Source organism: Bos indicus x Bos taurus, chromosome 10 (genome assembly GCF_003369695.1).
Source record: "Bos indicus x Bos taurus breed Angus x Brahman F1 hybrid chromosome 10, Bos_hybrid_MaternalHap_v2.0, whole genome shotgun sequence".
Lineage (NCBI taxonomy): Eukaryota > Metazoa > Chordata > Mammalia > Artiodactyla > Bovidae > Bos > Bos indicus x Bos taurus.
In genome coordinates, this window is record NC_040085.1 from 75330912 (window position 1) to 75350151 (window position 19240).

The 19240-nt window shown below is 46.5% G+C and overlaps 1 protein-coding gene and 2 long non-coding RNA genes across 3 annotated transcripts in view; 1 reads left to right on the forward strand and 2 right to left on the reverse strand.

The window, feature by feature from the left end:
• SLC10A1 (solute carrier family 10 member 1) overlaps positions 1-4304 on the reverse strand; it is a 23872-nt gene extending 19568 nt beyond the window's left edge. Inside the window, exon 1 of the mRNA XM_027552272.1 lies at positions 3637-4304. Within this exon, the coding sequence (XP_027408073.1) occupies positions 3637-3992 (356 nt within the window). The 5' untranslated portion in view covers positions 3993-4304. The remainder of the gene's footprint in view (positions 1-3636) is intronic.
• The window catches only part of LOC113899043, a 24557-nt gene extending 13482 nt beyond the window's left edge, over positions 1-11075 (forward strand). Inside the window, exons 2-3 of the long non-coding RNA XR_003512819.1 lie at positions 833-1747; positions 10986-11075. This is a non-coding gene — a long non-coding RNA (uncharacterized LOC113899043). The remainder of the gene's footprint in view (positions 1-832; positions 1748-10985) is intronic.
• A 6641-nt stretch (positions 11076-17716) lies between these two features.
• On the reverse strand, positions 17717-19021 carry LOC113899044. The gene is made up of 3 exons (XR_003512820.1): positions 18934-19021; positions 18754-18825; positions 17717-18540 (listed from the first exon to the last, which is right to left on the reverse strand). It is a non-coding gene; the product is annotated as an uncharacterized LOC113899044 (long non-coding RNA).
• Positions 19022-19240: the final 219 nt, after the last annotated feature.

The window sequence follows — 19240 nt, forward strand, 5'->3', positions numbered from 1 at the left end:
TGTTTTGATGACCTTGAACAGGAGTCATGCTTGCTTTGGCTCGGCATGTCGGGAGCTTTGGAATTTGCTCTGGGACTTGGTGTGCCTTGTGCACTGGCGTGTGTGTGGGAGCCGTGCTCCCAGACCTCCGGATACCTCCTCCGCCCGTGCAAGGGCTTGGCTCTTGGCCTACATTTCTGGTATCTGTAATGGTTGTGATCCTGTTACCCTGAAGGGCAGTGCTGGGAGGGCAGTCCTGTTGTAGCTCTGAGACGAACCTGTCATGTAGTAACATTGTGAATCTGGATTGCAAGCGGATTCTTTACCAGCTAAGCTACCAGGGAAGCTGGCAACCCTTCTACATCAGAATTAAGATATGGTCCAGGTTTCTGTCTATAGGACCCAGAGTCTGCTATGGACCTTGTCTAGGGGTCCAGGGACCAGGGGGAATGGAGCACATTTCTTTTTTTTTTTTAAACCTTCCTGCTTAAATTCTCAGAGCCCTCCACACAGCCTGCTTTGGGGCAACTGTATATACCCTGCTTGAGGGACAGGTTTTGAGCTCCTGTTAACAGAGGCACTGGCAGCAGAAGCTGAGGGAGCTGTGAGGGAACCGGTCAGTCTCTGTGGTGAAGTGGGAGACTTCGGGGAACCTGAGTAGCTTCTGTCTCCTGCCTAGACTTTCATGGTGGGGAGAACTGTGAGAATCCTTGGGTTGTCTCCACAGCCATTGGCTCTGCTGTCTGCTGTAGGCTGGATGAGGGGTGGGGGTGAGCAGGTGAACTCGAGGCGTGGCATAGGTGGTCATCAAAGGGGCCCAGTTCTCACTGTCCCTCTCTTCTCTGTCCCTCAGGGAGGGCAATTTCTCTTGCCTGTGGGTCCACTGTCTTTTTTGAAGCATGACTCTCGGCATCCTAGAGGAAAGAGCTGCTGTGCCTGGCTGCCTTGAGAGGTCCACCGGGGGAGGGGGCACCCAGCCTTCTGGAATGTTCCTTCTCCCCCTTCACCCATGAGGATCTCCCTCAGCCTCACTCCAGCCGTGAAGCAGAATGACTGGCAAGAGAGACCCCGGGACTGGCTCCGGACACAGCTTGCCCACAGATTCTCGGGAAGCCTCTAGCAAGTCTCTGGACTTCAGCTTTCTCATGTGTAAAGTGGAATTGGTCTCAACACTCCTTTCTAGTCCACATGGGAATAGCATGGTATCGTACACAGGCCTCAAACCCACAGCCTCTGGGTGGCATCTGGGCCTCTGACATGTACAGTTTGGCTTGCACAGTGTTTTAAAAAATTTGAAATCATTGCCAACAATTAAAAATTTGGAGATTTCACCTTCAAAGGGAGATTCTGTCTTCTCCTGAAAAGCAGGAAGCTATGCCAGCCATGAGTTCCTAATCCCACAATAGCCATGGCAGAGATGGATGGCATATGCCCTGTGCAGGGAGGCCCACACCTCAGAGGCTGGCGGTCATCCTCCAGCCACACTGGGCATTGAAGATATTTGAGTGAAAGCACAGGCTTTGGAGCCCCCAGGCCTCGGATAAATGTATTAACCTCTCTAAAGCTCAGTTTTCTTGTCTCTAGAATGGAGCTCCTTATAGCACCTCCTCATGGAAGCCGTATCAGGATCCCATGTAGAGCCTTTGGCCCATTGCCAGTCTGTCTTTTATTATCAGCACCATTATCATTACTATAATACCTGTAACAAGTTGTCTCAGGTGAACTCAATCTGGAATTTGAAGTTTCTGGCAGCTTGTGATGGTGGAGGGTGAGTGGGGTCAGAGGGCTGGTTTCATGTACATGGGAGGTTGGTCTGTGGGAAGGGGCTTTATGGCAGAAGGTGGCTGTCCTGCAAAGTATTATCTCTTGAGGGGCCTAGGTGGAGGTGACAGGTCCCAGGTGCCCAGACCAGGAGCCTGAGCAAGACAGTGAGTCACTGGAGGCGTCACTGGTGGAGTCCTAGAGCCTCCGAAAAGCAGGCATTGCCAAAGGGACCTTATTGGCACTCACTGGCTCAAGAGACTGGGACATCTGGTCACTCACACTTAGAGACTCCCCTACTGTGCTTTAACACTGCCTCCCACCTCCCCACCCGCCGGCGCAGCTCTACTGATACAGAGCCATAAGGCCCTGAGTACCCTGCCAGGCTCCTCTGTCCATGGGGATTCTCCAGGCAGGAATACTGGAGTGGGTTGCCATGCTCTCCTCCAGGAGATCTTCCCAACCCAGAGATCGAACCCAGGTCTCCCGCATTGCAGGTGGATTCTTTACCAGCTAAGCTACCAGGCAAGGTTGCAGCCCTTCTACGTCAGAATTAAGATATGGTTCAGGTTTCTCTGTATGGGACACAGAGGCTGCATTGGGCCTTGTCTAGATCAGGTCAGGGGCTTGTCTTGCTGCAGGAAGGACCTAGATCAGATAAGGGGAAGAACTTCCTCACAGTGAGGTAGTTGAATACTGGACATGTTCCCGTGAGAGACTGTACAAGCCAGGCTCTCTCTCCATCAAACACCTCAGTGAGGGTTGAATTATATGGGTAGAGAGTCCAGAGCTTCTCAGGCGGCAGGTCCAGGTAACCCCCCATGATCACTATCATTTTTTCATTCAAGTATCAGCTCCAGCATCACTTGGCATCACCAGGAAGAGGATTCCCTACTTGGCTGGTTTCCTTAGTACAGTTCAGTCAGGGGCAGGGTAGTGACAGGCACAAGCAGATGGACTGTCTTGAATTTACTGCCCTGCCTGGCATGGAATAGCCTCTCCACTGAGGACTGAACCATAAGAGACAGGCTTGAGATGGACAATTAAGTAAGAGCCAGAGCTTTTATGCTGGTGAGTTTTCTTCAGCCAGCAGAAGCTGCTGCTGGAGCTGGAGCTAGTCTGACGTGGCTTTGCCCTGGGAAACATTCCAGACCAGAGTCCCACCTCTTTGGAAGGACGGGTATTCAGCTGCCCCCTGCAGGATTCCACCCTCACTGACTTCTGCTGTAATGGTTTGGGTGTGGGGATGCTGCTGTTGCCTCCTCCCAGTTTGGCTGAGGTGAGGCTTGTCCTGACATGGGACCCTGACCTGGTGCTGGGGGACTCCAGGATCTACCTGGCTGTGTCTTTGCGCTGAAGTGTTCTTGCCTCTGATGGGTGGAGAGGGGAGGTTCAGAGAGGACAGCCCACTTGCACAGACAGTTGGGGGGATCTTTGGCAATTCCTTCCTGGTCTGCAGGAACTGGAGGTGCTCTTTGGTTCTGAGCCGCCTTGATCTCCTTGGAGATCTTTGGGACTAATCTGCACTCCCTTTCGTATCTCTGGCCTTGAAGCAGAATTCTGCCTACCCTGGCAGATGGGTGAAAGTTCACCAGAGGTCCCTTTGCTTTAAATCAATACAGTATTCCTTCAAGACAGTCCTTGTGCCATTTGAGACAACCCTGGGAGTAGGGGCGGGGTCTCTCCAGGATGTCCCTGGACCAGCTGAGCCCCTTTGGCTTGGAGCCTAAGCCAAGATGTACCCCAGCGTCTGCCCCCAGCCCAGTGTTAGCTTTTGAGCATAAATGGCTGCCACCCCCTGCCCTAACACCCTCCCAGCCCCCATTCACTCCCCTCCTGGCTCTTTGCCTTGACTGCAATCTCCCCAGGTAGCTCCCTTCTCACCCCCAGTCCTACCTCAGGTTCATGTCCCCCTTGATGGCCAGGGCAAAGACGTTGGAGAGGTTCCCCCCCGGTGAGCAGCCGCAGATCAGGATGGCTAGGGCCTCGACGTTATTCAGCTGGAAGAACTTGCCCAGTCCAAAGGCAGTGAGGGGCATGATGCCAAACTGCGCCACCAGAGCGACGGCCAGCCCCTTGGGCCTCCAGAAGTGCGCCTTGATCTTGCTGAACTCCATGGTGCAACCCAGCGAGAGCATGATGGTTAACAGCATGATCACCAGAATGACACTCAGCGCCCGGTCGGTGGGCCGCTTGCCAAAGTTGTGCGGGAGGGAGAAGTTGAACGGGGAAGATTCGTTGAAGGCCTCCATCCTCCTGGACGGCAGTGGTGGAAGAAAGGCTGAAGACCCTGCGCACCCCTGGTTGGTCTACTGACTCCCTGCCCTGCCCAGTCCTTGCTGGGTGCCTTCCTCAATCACTTCCCAGGGCAGGGAGCTTCAAGGCAAAATGTAGATCTGAGCAAATAGAAGGATTATGCAACTGGCTGTTCTTTCCCTGGCTTTGGCCGCAAAAGAGAGAGAGAGTGTGCCCAGAGCCTTTTCTGTAGGGCTGTTCTTGCCCCTCCTGAATTCCTCAGCCTCTTCTGCCTTCCTGGGTGCCACTAACACCTCTTCTCACCTCCTGGCTGCTTCTGGGACAAGAGGCCTTATATCTCTTCTCCACATCCCCTCACTGCTCCCCCCCTCCCACTTCCGAGCACGCCCACAGGCACTATGTCCTGAGGACCGATCTGGGTCCAGCCCCTCTCATTCTCTGCTCAGTCCCAGAGGCCACAGTTTCTCATTCAGGGGAAGGTGCCTCCCCTTGTCCAGACCCAAGGAAGTAACAAGCGTTGAATTTTACCTTTCCTTCTTGGAAAGGAGGTTGTGGGACAGAGGACAGGTGAATTACTGGCTTCTAGATGTGTCCACGACCCTTCTCCTGGAAGAGGAGAAGTGCCTGTGTCCTTCCTACTCAGGCTGGGAAACCCTTGTCTTAACCCCAAACCTGGCCACACAAGTTCTTGGGGAGGAACATGCCCCCAAGCAGGCTTACCACCAGGGAGGAGCCTGATGGGATGACCCAGGGGCTCGCAGGAAGCCTGGAAGCACTTTGCCCAAAGGGCAGCTCTGAGGGAACCCTGGCAGGGGAGATGTATTGCAGTCAACAGCCCGAGGAGCCCTGCTGCTTGGGAGACTTGCCTAGAAGGAAGCAGGAATGCAGGTTTTTCTTTCTGATTTCCGGACTGCTCTACTTTTGCTCTGCACCTATCCGGGAGCGAGGTTCTGGATGAAGGTGACAGTGGACAGAGGCAGGCACACCTGCTGGTCGGGGTGGGGGGGGGCGTGGCCTAGGTCTCTCTCCTCCCATCGAAGCCTTGCAAAGTCAAGCATCTTCAGCGAGGGACAAGGAGCAGCATCAAAAGAATTGCCTCTAGCTTGGGCTGGAATCCAAGGGGCCTGAATGGGATCTCCTGTCTTCATCTTTGCTGAAACACGAGATAAGGCTTTCTGTGTGAGGCTCCAGAGGATACAACAGGGACCAAAATGTGAAACACTCTGAGGGTTGAGACAGATTTTGTCTTGATATGAGGAACCACCCAAAAATTCCAGCTCTCCACTAATGGCCCTAGGGCCTCCTGAATCCTGCATAGATAAGGGTTGAGGGATAGGATCTGCACATCGTGTGCTCAAGAAGGCTGCTTTCTGGAGTTTTGCAGGTCACAGAGCTATACACTGTGAATTCAGTTCAGTTCAGTTCAATCCGACTCTTTGTGACCCCATGAATCGCAGCACGCCAGGCCTCCCTGTCCATCACCAACTCCCGGAGTTCACTGAGACTTACCTCCATCAAGTCAGTGATACCATCCAGCCATCTCATCCTCTGTTGTCCCCTTCTCCTCCTGCCCCCAATCCCTCCCAGCATCAGGGTCTTTTCCAATGAGTCAACTCTTTGCATGAGGTGGCCAAAGTACTGGAGTTTCAGCTTTAGCATCATTCCTTCCAAAGAAATCCCAGGGCTGATCTCCTTCAGAATGGACTGGTTAGATCTCCTTGCAGTCCAAGGGACTCTCAAGAGTCTTCTCCAACACCACAGTTCAAAAGCATCAATTCTTCGGCGCTCAACCTTATTCACAGTCCAACTCTCACATCCATACATGACCACAGGAAAAACCACAGCCTTGACTAGACAGACCTTTGTTGGCAAAGTAACATCTCTGCTTTTGAATATGCTATCTAGGTTGGTCATAACTTTCCTTCCAAGGAGTAAGCATCTTTTAATTTCATGGCTGCAGTCACCATCTGCAGTGATTTTGGAGCCCCAAAAAATAAAGTCTGCCACTGTTTCCACTGTTTCCCCACCTATTTCCCATGAAGTGATGGGACCGGATGCCTAGATCTTCGTTTTCTGAATGTTGAGCTTTAAGCCAACTTTTTCACTCTCCACTTTCACTTTCATCAAGAGGCTTTTTAGTTCCTCATAAGGGTGGTGTCATCTGCATATCTGAGGTGATTGATATTTCTCCCGACAATCTTGATTCCAGCTTGTGCTTCTTCCAGTCCAGCGTTTCTCATGATGTACTTACTCTGCATAAAAGTTAAATAAGCAGGGTGACGATATACAGCCTTGACGTACTCCTTTTCCTATTTGGAACCAGTCTGTTGTTCCATGTCCAGTTCTAACTGTTGCTTCCTGACCTGCATACAGGTTTCTCAAGAGGCAGATCAGGTGGTCTGGTATTCCCATCTCTTTCAGAATTTTCCACAGTTTATTGTGATCCACACAGTCAAAGGCTTTGGCATAGTCAATAAAGCAGAAATAGATGCTTTTCTGGAACTCTCTTGCTTTTTTCATGATCCAGTGGATGTTGACAATTTGATGTCTGGTTCCTCTGCCTTTTCTAAAACCAGCTTGAACATCAGGAAGTTCACAGTTCATGTATTGTTGAAGCCTGGCTTGGAGAATTTTGAGCATTACTTTACTAGCATGTGAGATGAGTGCAATTGTGCGGTAGTTTGAGCATTCTTTGGCATTGCCTTTCTTTGGGATTGGAATGAAAACGGACCTTTTCCAGTCCTGTGGCCACTGCTGAGTTTTCCAAATTTGCTGGCATATTGAGTGCCGCACGTTCACAGCATCATCTTTCAGGCTTTGGAATAGCTCAACTGGAATTCCATCACCTCCACTAGCTTTGTTCGTAGTGATGCTTTCTAAGGCCCACTTGACTTCACATTCCAGGATATCTGGCTCTAGGTCAGTGATCACACCATCGTGATTATCTGGGTCGTGAAGATCTTTTTTGTACAGTTCTGTGTATTCTTGCCATCTCTTCTTAATATCTTCTGCTTCTGTTAGGTCCATACCATTTCTGTCCTTTATTGAGCCCATCTTTGCATGAAATGTTCCCTTGGTATCTCTAATTTTCTTGAAGAGATCTCTAGTCTTTCCCATTCTGTTGTTTTCCTCTATTTCTTTGCATTGATCGCTGCAGAAGGCTTTCTTATCTCTTCTTGCTATTCTTTGGAACTCTGCATTCAGATGCTTATATCTATCCTGTCTCCTTTGCTTTTCACTTCTCTTCTTTTCACAGCTATTTGTAAGGCCTCCCCAGACAGCCATTTTGCTTTTTTGCATTTCTTTTCCATGGGGATGGTCTTGATCCCCATCTCCTGTACAATGTCACGAACCTCATTCCATAGTTCATCAGGCACTCTATCTATCAGATCTAGGCCCTTAAATCTATTTCTCACTTCCACTGTATAATCATAAGGGATTTGATTTAGGTCATACCTGAATGGTCTAGTGGTTTTCCCTATTTTCTTCAATTTCAGTCTGAATTTGGTAATAAGGAGTTCATGATCTGAGCCACAGTCAGCTCCTGGTCTTGTTTTTGCTGGCTGTATAGAGCTTCTCCATCTTTGGCTGCAAAGAATATAATCAATCTGATTTCGGTGTTGACCATCTGGTGATGTCCATGTGTAGAGTCTTCTCTTGTGTTGTTGGAAGAGGGTGTTTGCTATGACCAGTGCATTTTCTTGGCAAAACTCTATTAGTCTTTGCCCTGCTTCATTCCGTATTCCAAGGCCAAATTTGCCGGTTACTCCAGGTGTTTCTTGACTTCCTACTTTTGCATTCCAGTCCCCTATAATGAGAAGGACATCTTTTTGGGGTGTTAGTTCTAAAAGGTCTTGTAGGTCTTCATAGAACCATTCAGCTTCTTCAGCATTACTGGTTGGGGCATAGACTGGATTACCGTGATATTGAATGGTTTGCCTTGGAAACAAACAGAGATCATTCTGTCATTTTTGAGACTGCATCCAAGTACTGCATTTCGGACTCTTTTGTTGACCATGATGGCTACTCCATTTCTTCTGAGGGATTCCTGCCTGCAGTAGTAGATATAATGGTCATCTGAGTTAAATTCACCCATTCCAGTCCATTTCAGTTTGCTGATTCCTATAATGTTGACATTTACTCTTGCCATCTCTTGTTTGACCACTTCCAATTTGCCTTGATTCATGACCTGACATTCCAGGTTCCTATGCAATATTGCTCTTTACAGCATCGGACCTTGCTTCTATCACCAGTCACATCCACAGCTGGGTATTGTTTTTGCTTTGGCTCCATCCCTTCATTCTTTCTGGAGTTATTTCTCCACTGATCTCTAGTAGCATATTGGGCACCTACCGACCTGGGGAGTTCCTCTTTCAGTATCCTATCATTTTGCCTTTTCATACTGTTCATGGGGTTCTCAAGGCAAGAATACTGAAGTTGTTTGCCATTCCCTTCTCCAGTGGACCACATTCTGTCAGATCTCTCCACCATGACCTGCCCATCTTGGGTTGCCCCATGGGCATGGCTTAGTTTCATTGAGTTAGACAAGGCTGTGGTCCTAGTGTGATTAGATTGACTAGTTTTCTGTGAGTATGGTTTCAATGTGTTTGCTCTCTGATGCCCTCTTGCAACACCTACCACCTTACTTGGGTTTCTCTTACCTTGGGCGTGGGGTATCTCTTCATGGCTGCTCCAGCAAAGCGCAGCCACTGCTCCTTACCTTGGACAAGGGATATCTACTCACCATTGCCCTTCCTGAACTTCAAAGTGGGATAGCTCCTCTAGGCCCTCCTGCGCCCACGCAGCCACTGCTCCTCAGGCGTGGGGTTGCTCCTCCTGGCCGCCGCCCCTAGCCTTGGGTGTGGGGTAGCTCCTCCTGGCCACCGCCCCTGGCCTCGGGCTGAGGTTGCTCCTCCCGGCTGCCGCCCCTGACCTCAGACGCGGGGTAGCTCCTTTCAGCTGTCGCCCCTGACCTCGGACGCGGGGTAGCTCCTCTTGGCCGTGACCTCAGTGACATGAAATTGAAGTCTTTTTCCCTTTGAGAGTCTCTGACACTAATGATTTCCTCGTGCTTGAGTTGATCTGGCCTCAAGGAAAGGGACAAGACAAGTGGGAATGTTCAGATGCTCATGGGGTGGGTGGGGCATGGACTGAATGTGCCTGGAGAGTCAGGGTAGGCCCAAAAAAGGCTGCTTTCTTTCTCTAAAGCTGGTCAGAAGAGACCCCTAACAGAATTTCTAGGGGAGAATTACTGATCATCAACTGAGTGCTAGGCACTGTGGGAGCATTAAAAACTATATAATCCATGTTCCTGCCCTCAGGAGACTTATGGACCATACCATGATTCACAATGCAAAGCAAAGTGTAATCAAGGGTGGAGTCCAGGCAGGGCTGCCATGAGCAGTTGTTCAGGCTGTGCACTGCACAATCCTAGGGACACCACTCACTCAGACACCCTGTGAAGCCACAGGTTTTTATGCATCTGCCTTATGCCCAAGGAGGTGAGGAGCAATCAGTCAGTATCTGTTAAAAGGGTTTCATGCGGTCTGGTGGTGACAGCATGGTGGCAGGGATGGCTGAGGTGGTGGCAGCCTTGGTGGATGTAGGCTCAGCCGGGCAATTTGAGGAGCTTCGTGCTTCAGAGCCAAGTCCCTCCTTGTCCATTTCTGGGCACCATGGACTCACGGTGCATCAGATGAACGGTGTGATGGCAGAGCTAGCAGAGAGCATTCCCAGGTTTCAATCATGAAGAAATATTTCTAAGGAGTTTTAGTGCAGTGAAGGTGTTCAGACTTCAGATGCCCTTGATATTCTGGGGAATGGTTTTACTAGTGTTCCTGGTCTGGCCTCAGGCAGCTTTGGCTGCCACCGTTGCCTTTGTCTTATTAAGAGTTCGTCTTCTGGGAGCTCTTTTGTGGGGAGGCACATGTAGTGATCCTCCTGGCTTCAGCAGGAGTTTCAAGAACAACACTTGCTTCCCAGAAGAGTTTTCAGTGAGGGACCCTACTGGAAACCAGCAGGAATATGAGACGAGATCGGCTTTTAGGAACATATAGGAATTCGATTTTATGAGTCAGGATGCTACTTGTTTTCTTCTGGCTTAAGACAGTTACCTTGTTTCAGCCTAGTCTTGCCTGTTTTTTGATTTGTGTTACATGACGATTAGAATCAGGAGTGCCGGCGGTGGGGGTCTTCACTGAGCCTGGCCCAGTGCTGTGTGTTGTGGACGCTCAGCAGCTGTTAGTTGAAAGAGTGACTGGGATGCACTGCCTTTGTCATCACCTTTCTGCTCTTCTTTGGTCTGAGTGTGGAATTGTACGGAAGAATATGGCACAGACGTTCCTTAGACTTTAGAAAGAGTCTCTTTTGAGTAGCTGTCTCTGGATGCTTTACCTTCTCTTTGTTCTTTTTCCATTTTCATTGGACAGTGGGGCTGCTCAGGTGGTGCAGTGGTGAAGAATCTGGAGATTCTTCATCAAGAGATGGAAGAGACACCGTTTCAGCCCCTGGGCTGCTAGGATCCCCTGCAGGAGGAAACGGCAACCCATTCCAGTATTCTTGCTAGTAAAATCCCATGAACAGAGGAGCCTGGCGGGCTAGTGTCCAAGGGGTCACAAACAGTTGGACATGACTGAGCGACTGAGCACACACATTGGACAGTTGACACTGATTTTAAGTGTATATAGTTTTTCACATTAAAAAATGAAAAGAATGTAAAATATTGCTTCAAAAGAGCATTCTAAAGAAAAAAGAATTAAGGTAGTAAAAGAGCACCCAAGAGTATATGAGATGAAAAGTATAAACGGAAGTCAAAGAACTACCTCAAACTGTATCATTGTCATTTATTTGCATAGAAACACCAGATTGGTTAAAGTTATAGATAAAGATAGTATTTTAAGCCCAGTGGAAATCTTTCACTCTTGGAAAAATATGTGCATATATATTTAAAAACCCTTTAACAATGTAACTTTTCAATACATTTCCTATAGGTAAAAATGTGAATCCCCCATCCTGGAATGTGAAGTCAAGTGGGCCTTAGAAAGCATCACTACGAACAAAGCTAGTGGAGGTGATGGAATTCCAGTTGAGCTATTCCAAAGCCTGAAAGATGATGCTGTGAACGTGCGGCACTCAATATGCCAGCAAATTTGGAAAACTCAGCAGTGGCCACAGGACTGGAAAAGGTCCGTTTTCATTCCAATCCCAAAGAAAGGCAATGCCAAAGAATGCTCAAACTACCGCACAATTGCACTCATCTCACATGCTAGTAAAGTAATGCTCAAAATTCTCCAAGCCAGGCTTCAACAATACATGAACTGTGAACTTCCTGATGTTCAAGCTGGTTTTAGAAAAGGCAGAGGAACCAGACATCAAATTGTCAACATCCACTGGATCATGAAAAAAGCAAGAGAGTTCCAGAAAAGCATCTATTTCTGCTTTATTGACTATGCCAAAGCCTTTGACTGTGTGGATCACAATAAACTGTGGAAAATTCTGAAAGAGATGGGAATACCAGACCACCTGATCTGCCTCTTGAGAAACCTGTATGCAGGTCAGGAAGCAACAGTTAGAACTGGACATGGAACAACAGACTGGTTCCAAATAGGAAAAGGAGTACATCAAGGCTGTATATTGTCACCCTGCTTATTTAACTTCTATGCAGAGTACATCATGAGAAACGCTGGGCCGGAAGAAGCACAAGCTGGAATCAAGATTGTCGGGAGAAATATCAATCACCTCAGATATGCAGATGACACCACCCTTATGGCAGAAAGTGAAGAGGAACTCAAAAGCCTCTTGATGAAAGTGAAAGAGAAGAGTGAAAAAGTTGGCTTAAAGCTCAACATTCAGAAAACGAAGATCATGGTATCCGGTCCCATCACTTCATGAGAAATAGATGGGGAAACAAGTGGAAACAGTGGCAGACTTTATTTTTTGGGGCTCCAAAATCACTGCAGATGGTGACTGCAGCCATGAAATTAAAAGATGCTTACTCCTTGGAAGGAAAGTTATGATCAACCTAGATAGCATATTCAAAAGCAGAGATATTACTTTGCCAACAAAGGTCCATCTAGTCAAGGCTATGGTTTTTCCAGGGGTCATGTATGGATGTGAGAGTTGGACTGTGAAGAAAGCTGAGCGCCGAAGAATTGATGCTTTTGAACTGTGGTGTTGGAGAAGACTCTTGAGAGTCCCTTGGACTGCAAGGAGATCCAACCAGTCCATCCTAAAGGAGATCAGTCCTCGGTGTTCTTTGGAAGGACTGATGCTGAAGCTGAAACTGCAATACTTTGGCCACCTCATGCAAAGAGTTGACTCATTGGAAAAGACCCTGATGCTGGGAGGGATTGGGGGCAGGAGGAGAAGGGGACGACAGAGGATGAGATGGTTTGATTGCATCACCAACTCAATGGACATAGATTTGGGTGGACTCTGGGAGTTGGTGATGGACAGGGAGGCCTGGCGTGCTGCAGTTCATGGGGTCGCAAAGAGTTGGACACGACTGAGCAACTGAACTGAACTGAAACTGGATACTAAGCCATTTAATTTCCGTCAACTCTTTGTCCTTTCCCCTTTTCAGAAAACCCAAAGTTCTGCCTCCTACTGTGAATCTTTTCCTTTTGAAAACACATCTTCTTGCTCTCACTTCGCTTCCCTCCTGACTCTTCCCTTATCCATTTTGTGTGTTCCTTTGCAAAGAATGGAAAAATCTCTTGTAGGAAGCTGACAGTCTTCATCCTTTCTCCATATCTTCTCTGCACCTGTTCTAATGGCATAAAATTTGGAAGGCAGGCAGGTATTTTGTGTTACATTAACGATGGCTGGATGGCCTCACTGACTCGATGGACGTGAGTCTGAGTGAACTCCAGGAGTTGGTGATGGACAGGGAGGCCTGGCGTGCTGCGATTCATGGGGTCGCAGAGAGTCGGACACGACTGAGTGACTGAACTGAACTGAACTGAACGATAACTGACAGCTATTAAGCACATGCTATGCGACAGACACGGTGGTTTCAGTTACATTTCTTATTCAGTCCTCACAAAGCCTCACGAAGTAGGTATTATTACTATCCTTATTTTACAGATTAGGAAAGTAAGGTTCAGAGAGGTTAAGCAATCTGCTCAATTTGCACTGCTATTGATTGGTGGAATTGATATTCATACGCAGGTCCGAGAGTCTGGGTGTGGACACCCAGCCTGGCTCTGTGCCCCTGACTGTGATGCTGAGTTGTTTTGTTGTGTTCCTTCTTCTGGCCCATCCTGCCTTCTCCTCACCCTGCTTTTAAGACCTGGAAGCTTTGACTGGAAAAGTGCTTGTAATTACGTGTTTCTTCCCAAATTGGACTGGACTGGTTTTTTCATGGGCTGGATATACCAAGCGACACATCATCCAAATGATTTAATAAGGATAGTAGTAGTTGAGGGAATTTAATTAAAGGGCACTGTAGCTTCAGCTCTAGCAAAACGAGTTGTTTTCCTGTATTCTGAAGTGTCATAAAAAGTCTTCAATCAGCTATTGCCCTAAACTCCCAAATTCTACTTATAGAAAATGATCCTACAGAAATATTTGAGTGTGAGGTTATACATACAAGGATTTCCACTGCAGTACTGTTGGTAACAGTGAAATGTTGGGAACAATCTTGTTGCAGTTGTTTCATCACGAAGTTGTGTCCGACTCTTTTGTGACCCCATGGACTGTAGCCCTCCAAGCTCCTCTGTCCATGGGATTTCCCAGGCAGGAATACTGGGAATGGTTTGCTATTTCCTTGTCCAGAGAAACTTCCTAACTCAGGGATCAAACCCATGTCTCCTGCATTGGCAGGCAGATTATTTATCACCGAGCCACCAGGAAAGCCCGTTGCAAACAACCTTAATGTCTATTAACAGGTGATTGGTTATGGTGCATTTAAATGAATGTAGCCATTAAAAAAATATGCTGGTGATTTATGCTATGAAAGTGGCAGGAGAAATTAGAATTTTCCTTTCTTTTCTTAGAAATCATTCAATGATCATAAGAAAACTGGAGGGGAAAACACACAGAAAAATCCTGCATGCCGCAACAGAGACCTGACACAGTAATAAATAAATAAAGGGGCATGGAGGAAAGAAATAAGAACGGCAAACAAAATAGGAAATCAAGGTGTAAGGATGTAAAGAAAGAGTGGAGAGAACATGATAGATATAGAATACAGGCAAAGAAAATTTATTATATACATAATTGGAGTCTCTTTAGAATAAAACCAAAACAGTGGAACATTTCAAATAGGAACATATTTTTTGGAAATACAGAAGACCCTGTATCATGGGAAATTACCCCAGAAGAGTTAACTTAGAGATACTATCCTGGTAAAGTTAGATTACAAAGATGATCCATCAAGGAAAATGACCAAGTCACTTATAGGGGAGAAAAATCAAGCTTGCTTCCGAGTCCTCTACAGCAACATTCAATGCCAGAAGATGGTGGTTTCATACCTAAAATATCTTCAAGGGAAAAGTGTTACCCAGGGACTTTCAGTTCAGTTCAGTTCAGTCGCTCAGTCGTGTCCGACTCCTTGCGACCCCATGAATCTTATCAACAGCCAAATTTCCCTTCAGCTGTGAAGACATGGTCTCAAACCATGTGAAGAGATGGTCTCGAACATGGAAGAATTCAGAGAATATCAATTCTATGAACCTTTCTTAAGGAAATAACCAGAGCCAACTAAGAGATAATTGAGGAAATTATGGAAAAAAAGATTGACTGCAAGTTTTGAATACATTTATTGTGAAACCACTCCAATATTCTTGCCTGGAGAATCCCATAGACAGAGGAACCTGGCAGGCTACAGTCCACAGGGTCACAAAGAGTCAGATATGACTGAGCGAATAAGCATGAAAGCTAAAGTAATTCTACACATTAGGGTGATAGAAAGTATGTAAAAATGATATGTCCTGAGAATATATAAACAATGTAACTAATGGATATTTGCAGTGGAAGTGAGAGAGTAAGTGAGAAGTAGAATAATAAGTGTACTGATTGCTACACCTTTAATCGGAGAAGGCAATGGCACCCCACTCCAGTACTCTTGCCTGGAAAATCCCTGGATGGAAGAGCCTGGTAGGCTGCAGTCCATGGGGTCGCTAAGAATCAGACACGACTGAGCGACTTCACTTTCACTTTTCACTTTCACGCATTGGAGAAGGAAATGGCAACCCACTCCAGTGTTCTTGCCTGGAGAATCCCAGGGATGGGGGAGCCTGGTGGGCTGCTGTCTCAGGGGTTGCACAGAGTCAGACACGACTGAAGCGACTTAGCAGCAGCAGCAGCACACCTTTAATAACTGGGAGTCAAAAAAATATTCATTAAAGCTGACATACCAGGTGATAAAATAAACACTTTTAAATACAAAGGTAAATTCTGAGAACTGTATTACTGACTAAAACTGGCCAGGAGAGGAGACAAAAGAAAAGAAAAGGAAATATGCTGACTTTTTCTTCCATTGTTCATAGTAAGGAGCTAATAGATATTTGAAAACAGATAATAGAAAGCTGGAGGTATTAAAGTTTTTATTATAAAAGTAACTTCCAAAAACTTACAACAAGACCACAGGCTACATGGTAAGAGATTATGGAAAACTATAGAATTAAAAAGTATAATATGGTATTAGTGTGATAGAACTAAGGTTAACATATGTGACATATCAATAAATGTCTAAATAGGCTTAACTCAGCTATTAAAAGAAAAAGAAATTCAGATTATATTTCTCAGCAAAACTGACCTTATGCTGTTGTCAAGCAAATGACCCATTTAAGATAAAGTGTTTCCCAGAAGGCTGAAAATTAATGTATAATTATGCATGAGGCAAATGCAAAGAAAAGAAGGCACGAGTCATAATCTCAATATCACATCAGGTGAAGATGAAGAGAGGCACTTTATAACATTCAAAGATGCAAGTCACAATGAGGATATAACAGTTATGAATGCCTGTCTACCAAGAAACAAAGAACAATAATCATAAAGCTAAAAGTACAGGAGATACAGAAAAAATAGACAAACAAATAGTGGGAGACTTTAATTCACCTCTTTTCAATCAGTGATCTTGAATACCTAGAAAAAATAAATTGGATGTAGAAGACCGAAATATCCTATTTGGAGAAACAGATACAGGTTCACAATTCCTTGTCCAAAACCCTCTGTAATTTTCCAAAGTTTGAAAAGGTGATATGGTACATATCAGTTCAGTTCAGTTGCTCAGTCATGTCCGACTCTTTGTGACCCCATGAACCGCAGCATGCCAGGCCTCCCTGTCCATCACCAACTCCCGGAGTTTACTCAGACTCATGTCCATCGAGTAGGTGATGCCATCCAACCATCTCATCCTCTGTCGTCCCCTTCTCCTCCTGCCCTCAATCTTTCCCAGCATCAGGGTCTTTTCAAATGAGTCAGCTCTCTGCATCAGGTGGCCAAAATATTGGAGTTTCAGCTTCAACATCAGTCCCTCCAATGAACACCCAGGACTGGTCTCCTTTAGGATGGACTGGTTGGATCTCCTTGCAGTCCATGGGACTCTCAAGAGTCTTCTCCAACACCACAGTTCAAAAGCATCATAAACATATATTATATATCATCCCAATTAGTATTTGGGATGATATATAATACATATGGATTTGGGGCTTGGGGCAGTACCATAATCAAACACACTGATATTTCTGCTGTAAATCATTATGACAGGATAAATGACTACAGATAGCCTCATACCAGTTCATCATAGGGTTTGCTGTCAAAGGAACTACAGAAGAAAAAAAAAATAATAAAACTTTCAGATTTCAGAACATTTTGTTTAGGAATTGAAGAGTTGGGAGGTGAATCTGTTTCTTATTCTGCACAGAGTGAGCTTGAGGCTCAGAAAGCCAAAATCTGACAGCAGGTGTTGCAGCAAAGGAAGGATTTTTGTTTGCAGGGCCCCAAGCAATGAGTGGGAGGTAAGTGTCAGATCCGTTCCATTTTTGTCTTTGAGTTAGGAATGATTTAAAGAGGAATAACAAAGAAACTGAGATTCATCATTGTTTTGCGACATTTCTTTGATTTTTTCTTGATTGTGGTTTCGGAAGCTAGAAAGTTTTCCGTGTACAATTCTCTGGGAAGGTAGTCCATGGCTTGTTGTGGAGGGGAGGTGGTGGTCTGTGAGCTCATCTTGTCCTGGAGAAACAACCTGAGTTTGTAAGTTAATGGTGATATCTATAATAGTAATTTTAGCACATTAACGATGGTATCAACCACACCAATCTCAGTCATCTGACTGCTTGATTAGTGTCCAGCTACCAAAGGACTGAGGTCAGAAGGGACAAGAAAGGGATTGTGGTCAGATGAGACAAGCAAGGGAATAAAGTCTGGGATGGAGAGAGTAATTATGAACACAGTAAGGGAAACTGGTTCTTCTGGACTTGGTTTCAATTCCACATAGGGAAAACCTTTAACCTGTAACTCTTTAAAAAAGGATGAAGTACCTTGAGGTGCCTGTCACTGCTGGATGTGGGGTGGGTGAGGTTCAGGCAGAGATGACCCTTTTTCATGAGACTCAATTTTTGTTGTTCAGGCGCTAAGTCATGTCTGACTCTTGGTGATCCCATCAACTGTAGCATGCCAAGCTTCCCTGTCCTTCACTATCTCCCAGAGTTTACTCAAACTCATGTCCATTGAGTCGATGGTGCCATCCAACCATCTCATCCTCTGTCGCCCCTTCTTTTGTCCTCAATCTTTCCCAGCATCAGTCTTTTCCAATGAGTCAGCTCTTTGCATCAGGTAGCCAAAGTATCAAAATAACTATCCAAACAGAGATTCTAGGGTTACACTGGTTGAAGGGGGGGCATACATTAGAAGGGGTTCATTCCATCCTAAGCACTGCCTGTTAGTTGCAAGTCTGTTGGTTGTGGTTAAAGCAAAATGGCATCCTCTCAATGTTGTAACGTGTGGTTGGGAAATGTGTATCCAAGACAGCAAACATGGTCTTTCAAACACTCTCGGAGGATTGATCTCCTACAAAGTAAATATGAAAAGTGCTGAAAAGCTCCATGTGGGGTGTGGAAAGAACAACTATCTGATCCTTGTGGTTTCTATGGCTAGACATAGTGATACCACTCCTGGAGTATGTCTGGACTTTTTCTAGTCCACAAAACACATCAGTAACTGTCTGATTTGGGGGCTTCATTGCTGGGGCCACGGCCAACTCTCAGGTAGTCAGTGATACTGATTATCAAGAACCTGGCCCACCTCTGTGAGCTCAGAGGCCTGGAGGATTCCCTGAGGCGAAGGCAGTGATGGGTGGAGGGCATTAGGCCTTTGACAGACCGAGATTTGACCTGACATTTATGAGCTTGAACTGGGGGATGGGGAAGACAGTTCGCATTGTCTTACAACTTTTAGTGAAGAAGTTCTTCAATGGTCCTCCCAGTATCGCTCGGGCTGTGGTTACTGCCATGCTCACTGTGGTTCCTACTCCACTCAGCCTGGAAAATGCTGAGGCTGGTGGAGTGGAGTTTAGCCCCTCCTGCAGCAACTTCTTACCTACGTGTAAGCAAATATTCCATGGTCAGGAGAGAGCAAAGAGCATAGGAGACTAAAGTCCCTGGGGACAGAGAGCTGTAAACCCAGAGGGTCAGCAGTCCTTTTTAACATTGATTTCTGTTCAGCTTAAACAAAATTACATAAGGGGCACAGGTGGATTTTAGAGTAGGCAGAAAGGGAAGATAAGCACAAAGAAGAAAACAAAAGTCTCACCACCAGCAGCGAGCATGGTTAATATTTCAGCCTGGTGGTTTCCAGCTGGGTTCTTGGAGGAGCCGGAAGGTGCTTTTAGGATTCCAAAAATGCTAGTTAGAATTTAATTAAAGAAGGAGGGAAAAACCACATAAAAGTTGCAGTAAACAAATACACAGGTGAGCTTGACTGAGCAGTCACCTTGTGGGGACCTCCAGCACAGGAGGATGCGTGCCTCTGCTGGCTCTGGGCGTTCATGCGCACCGGTCATAGACATGTCTTGGTCTCCAGGCTGCAGCCTCATGGGGAGGGGCACTCATGAGAAATCGCACAGGGTCCCAGGCGGCTCACGGTGCAGGTCTGGATTCAAGGCTCCCAGGCTTAGGGCCTTCCCTTTTGCACGTGGACGTTCACCTCACAGAGGAGGCACAGCTTGCGCAGCAAGAGGTGAATTTGTAACACACTGGTGCCGTTGCGTCACATGACGGATCATTTTAGCTTCTGTCTT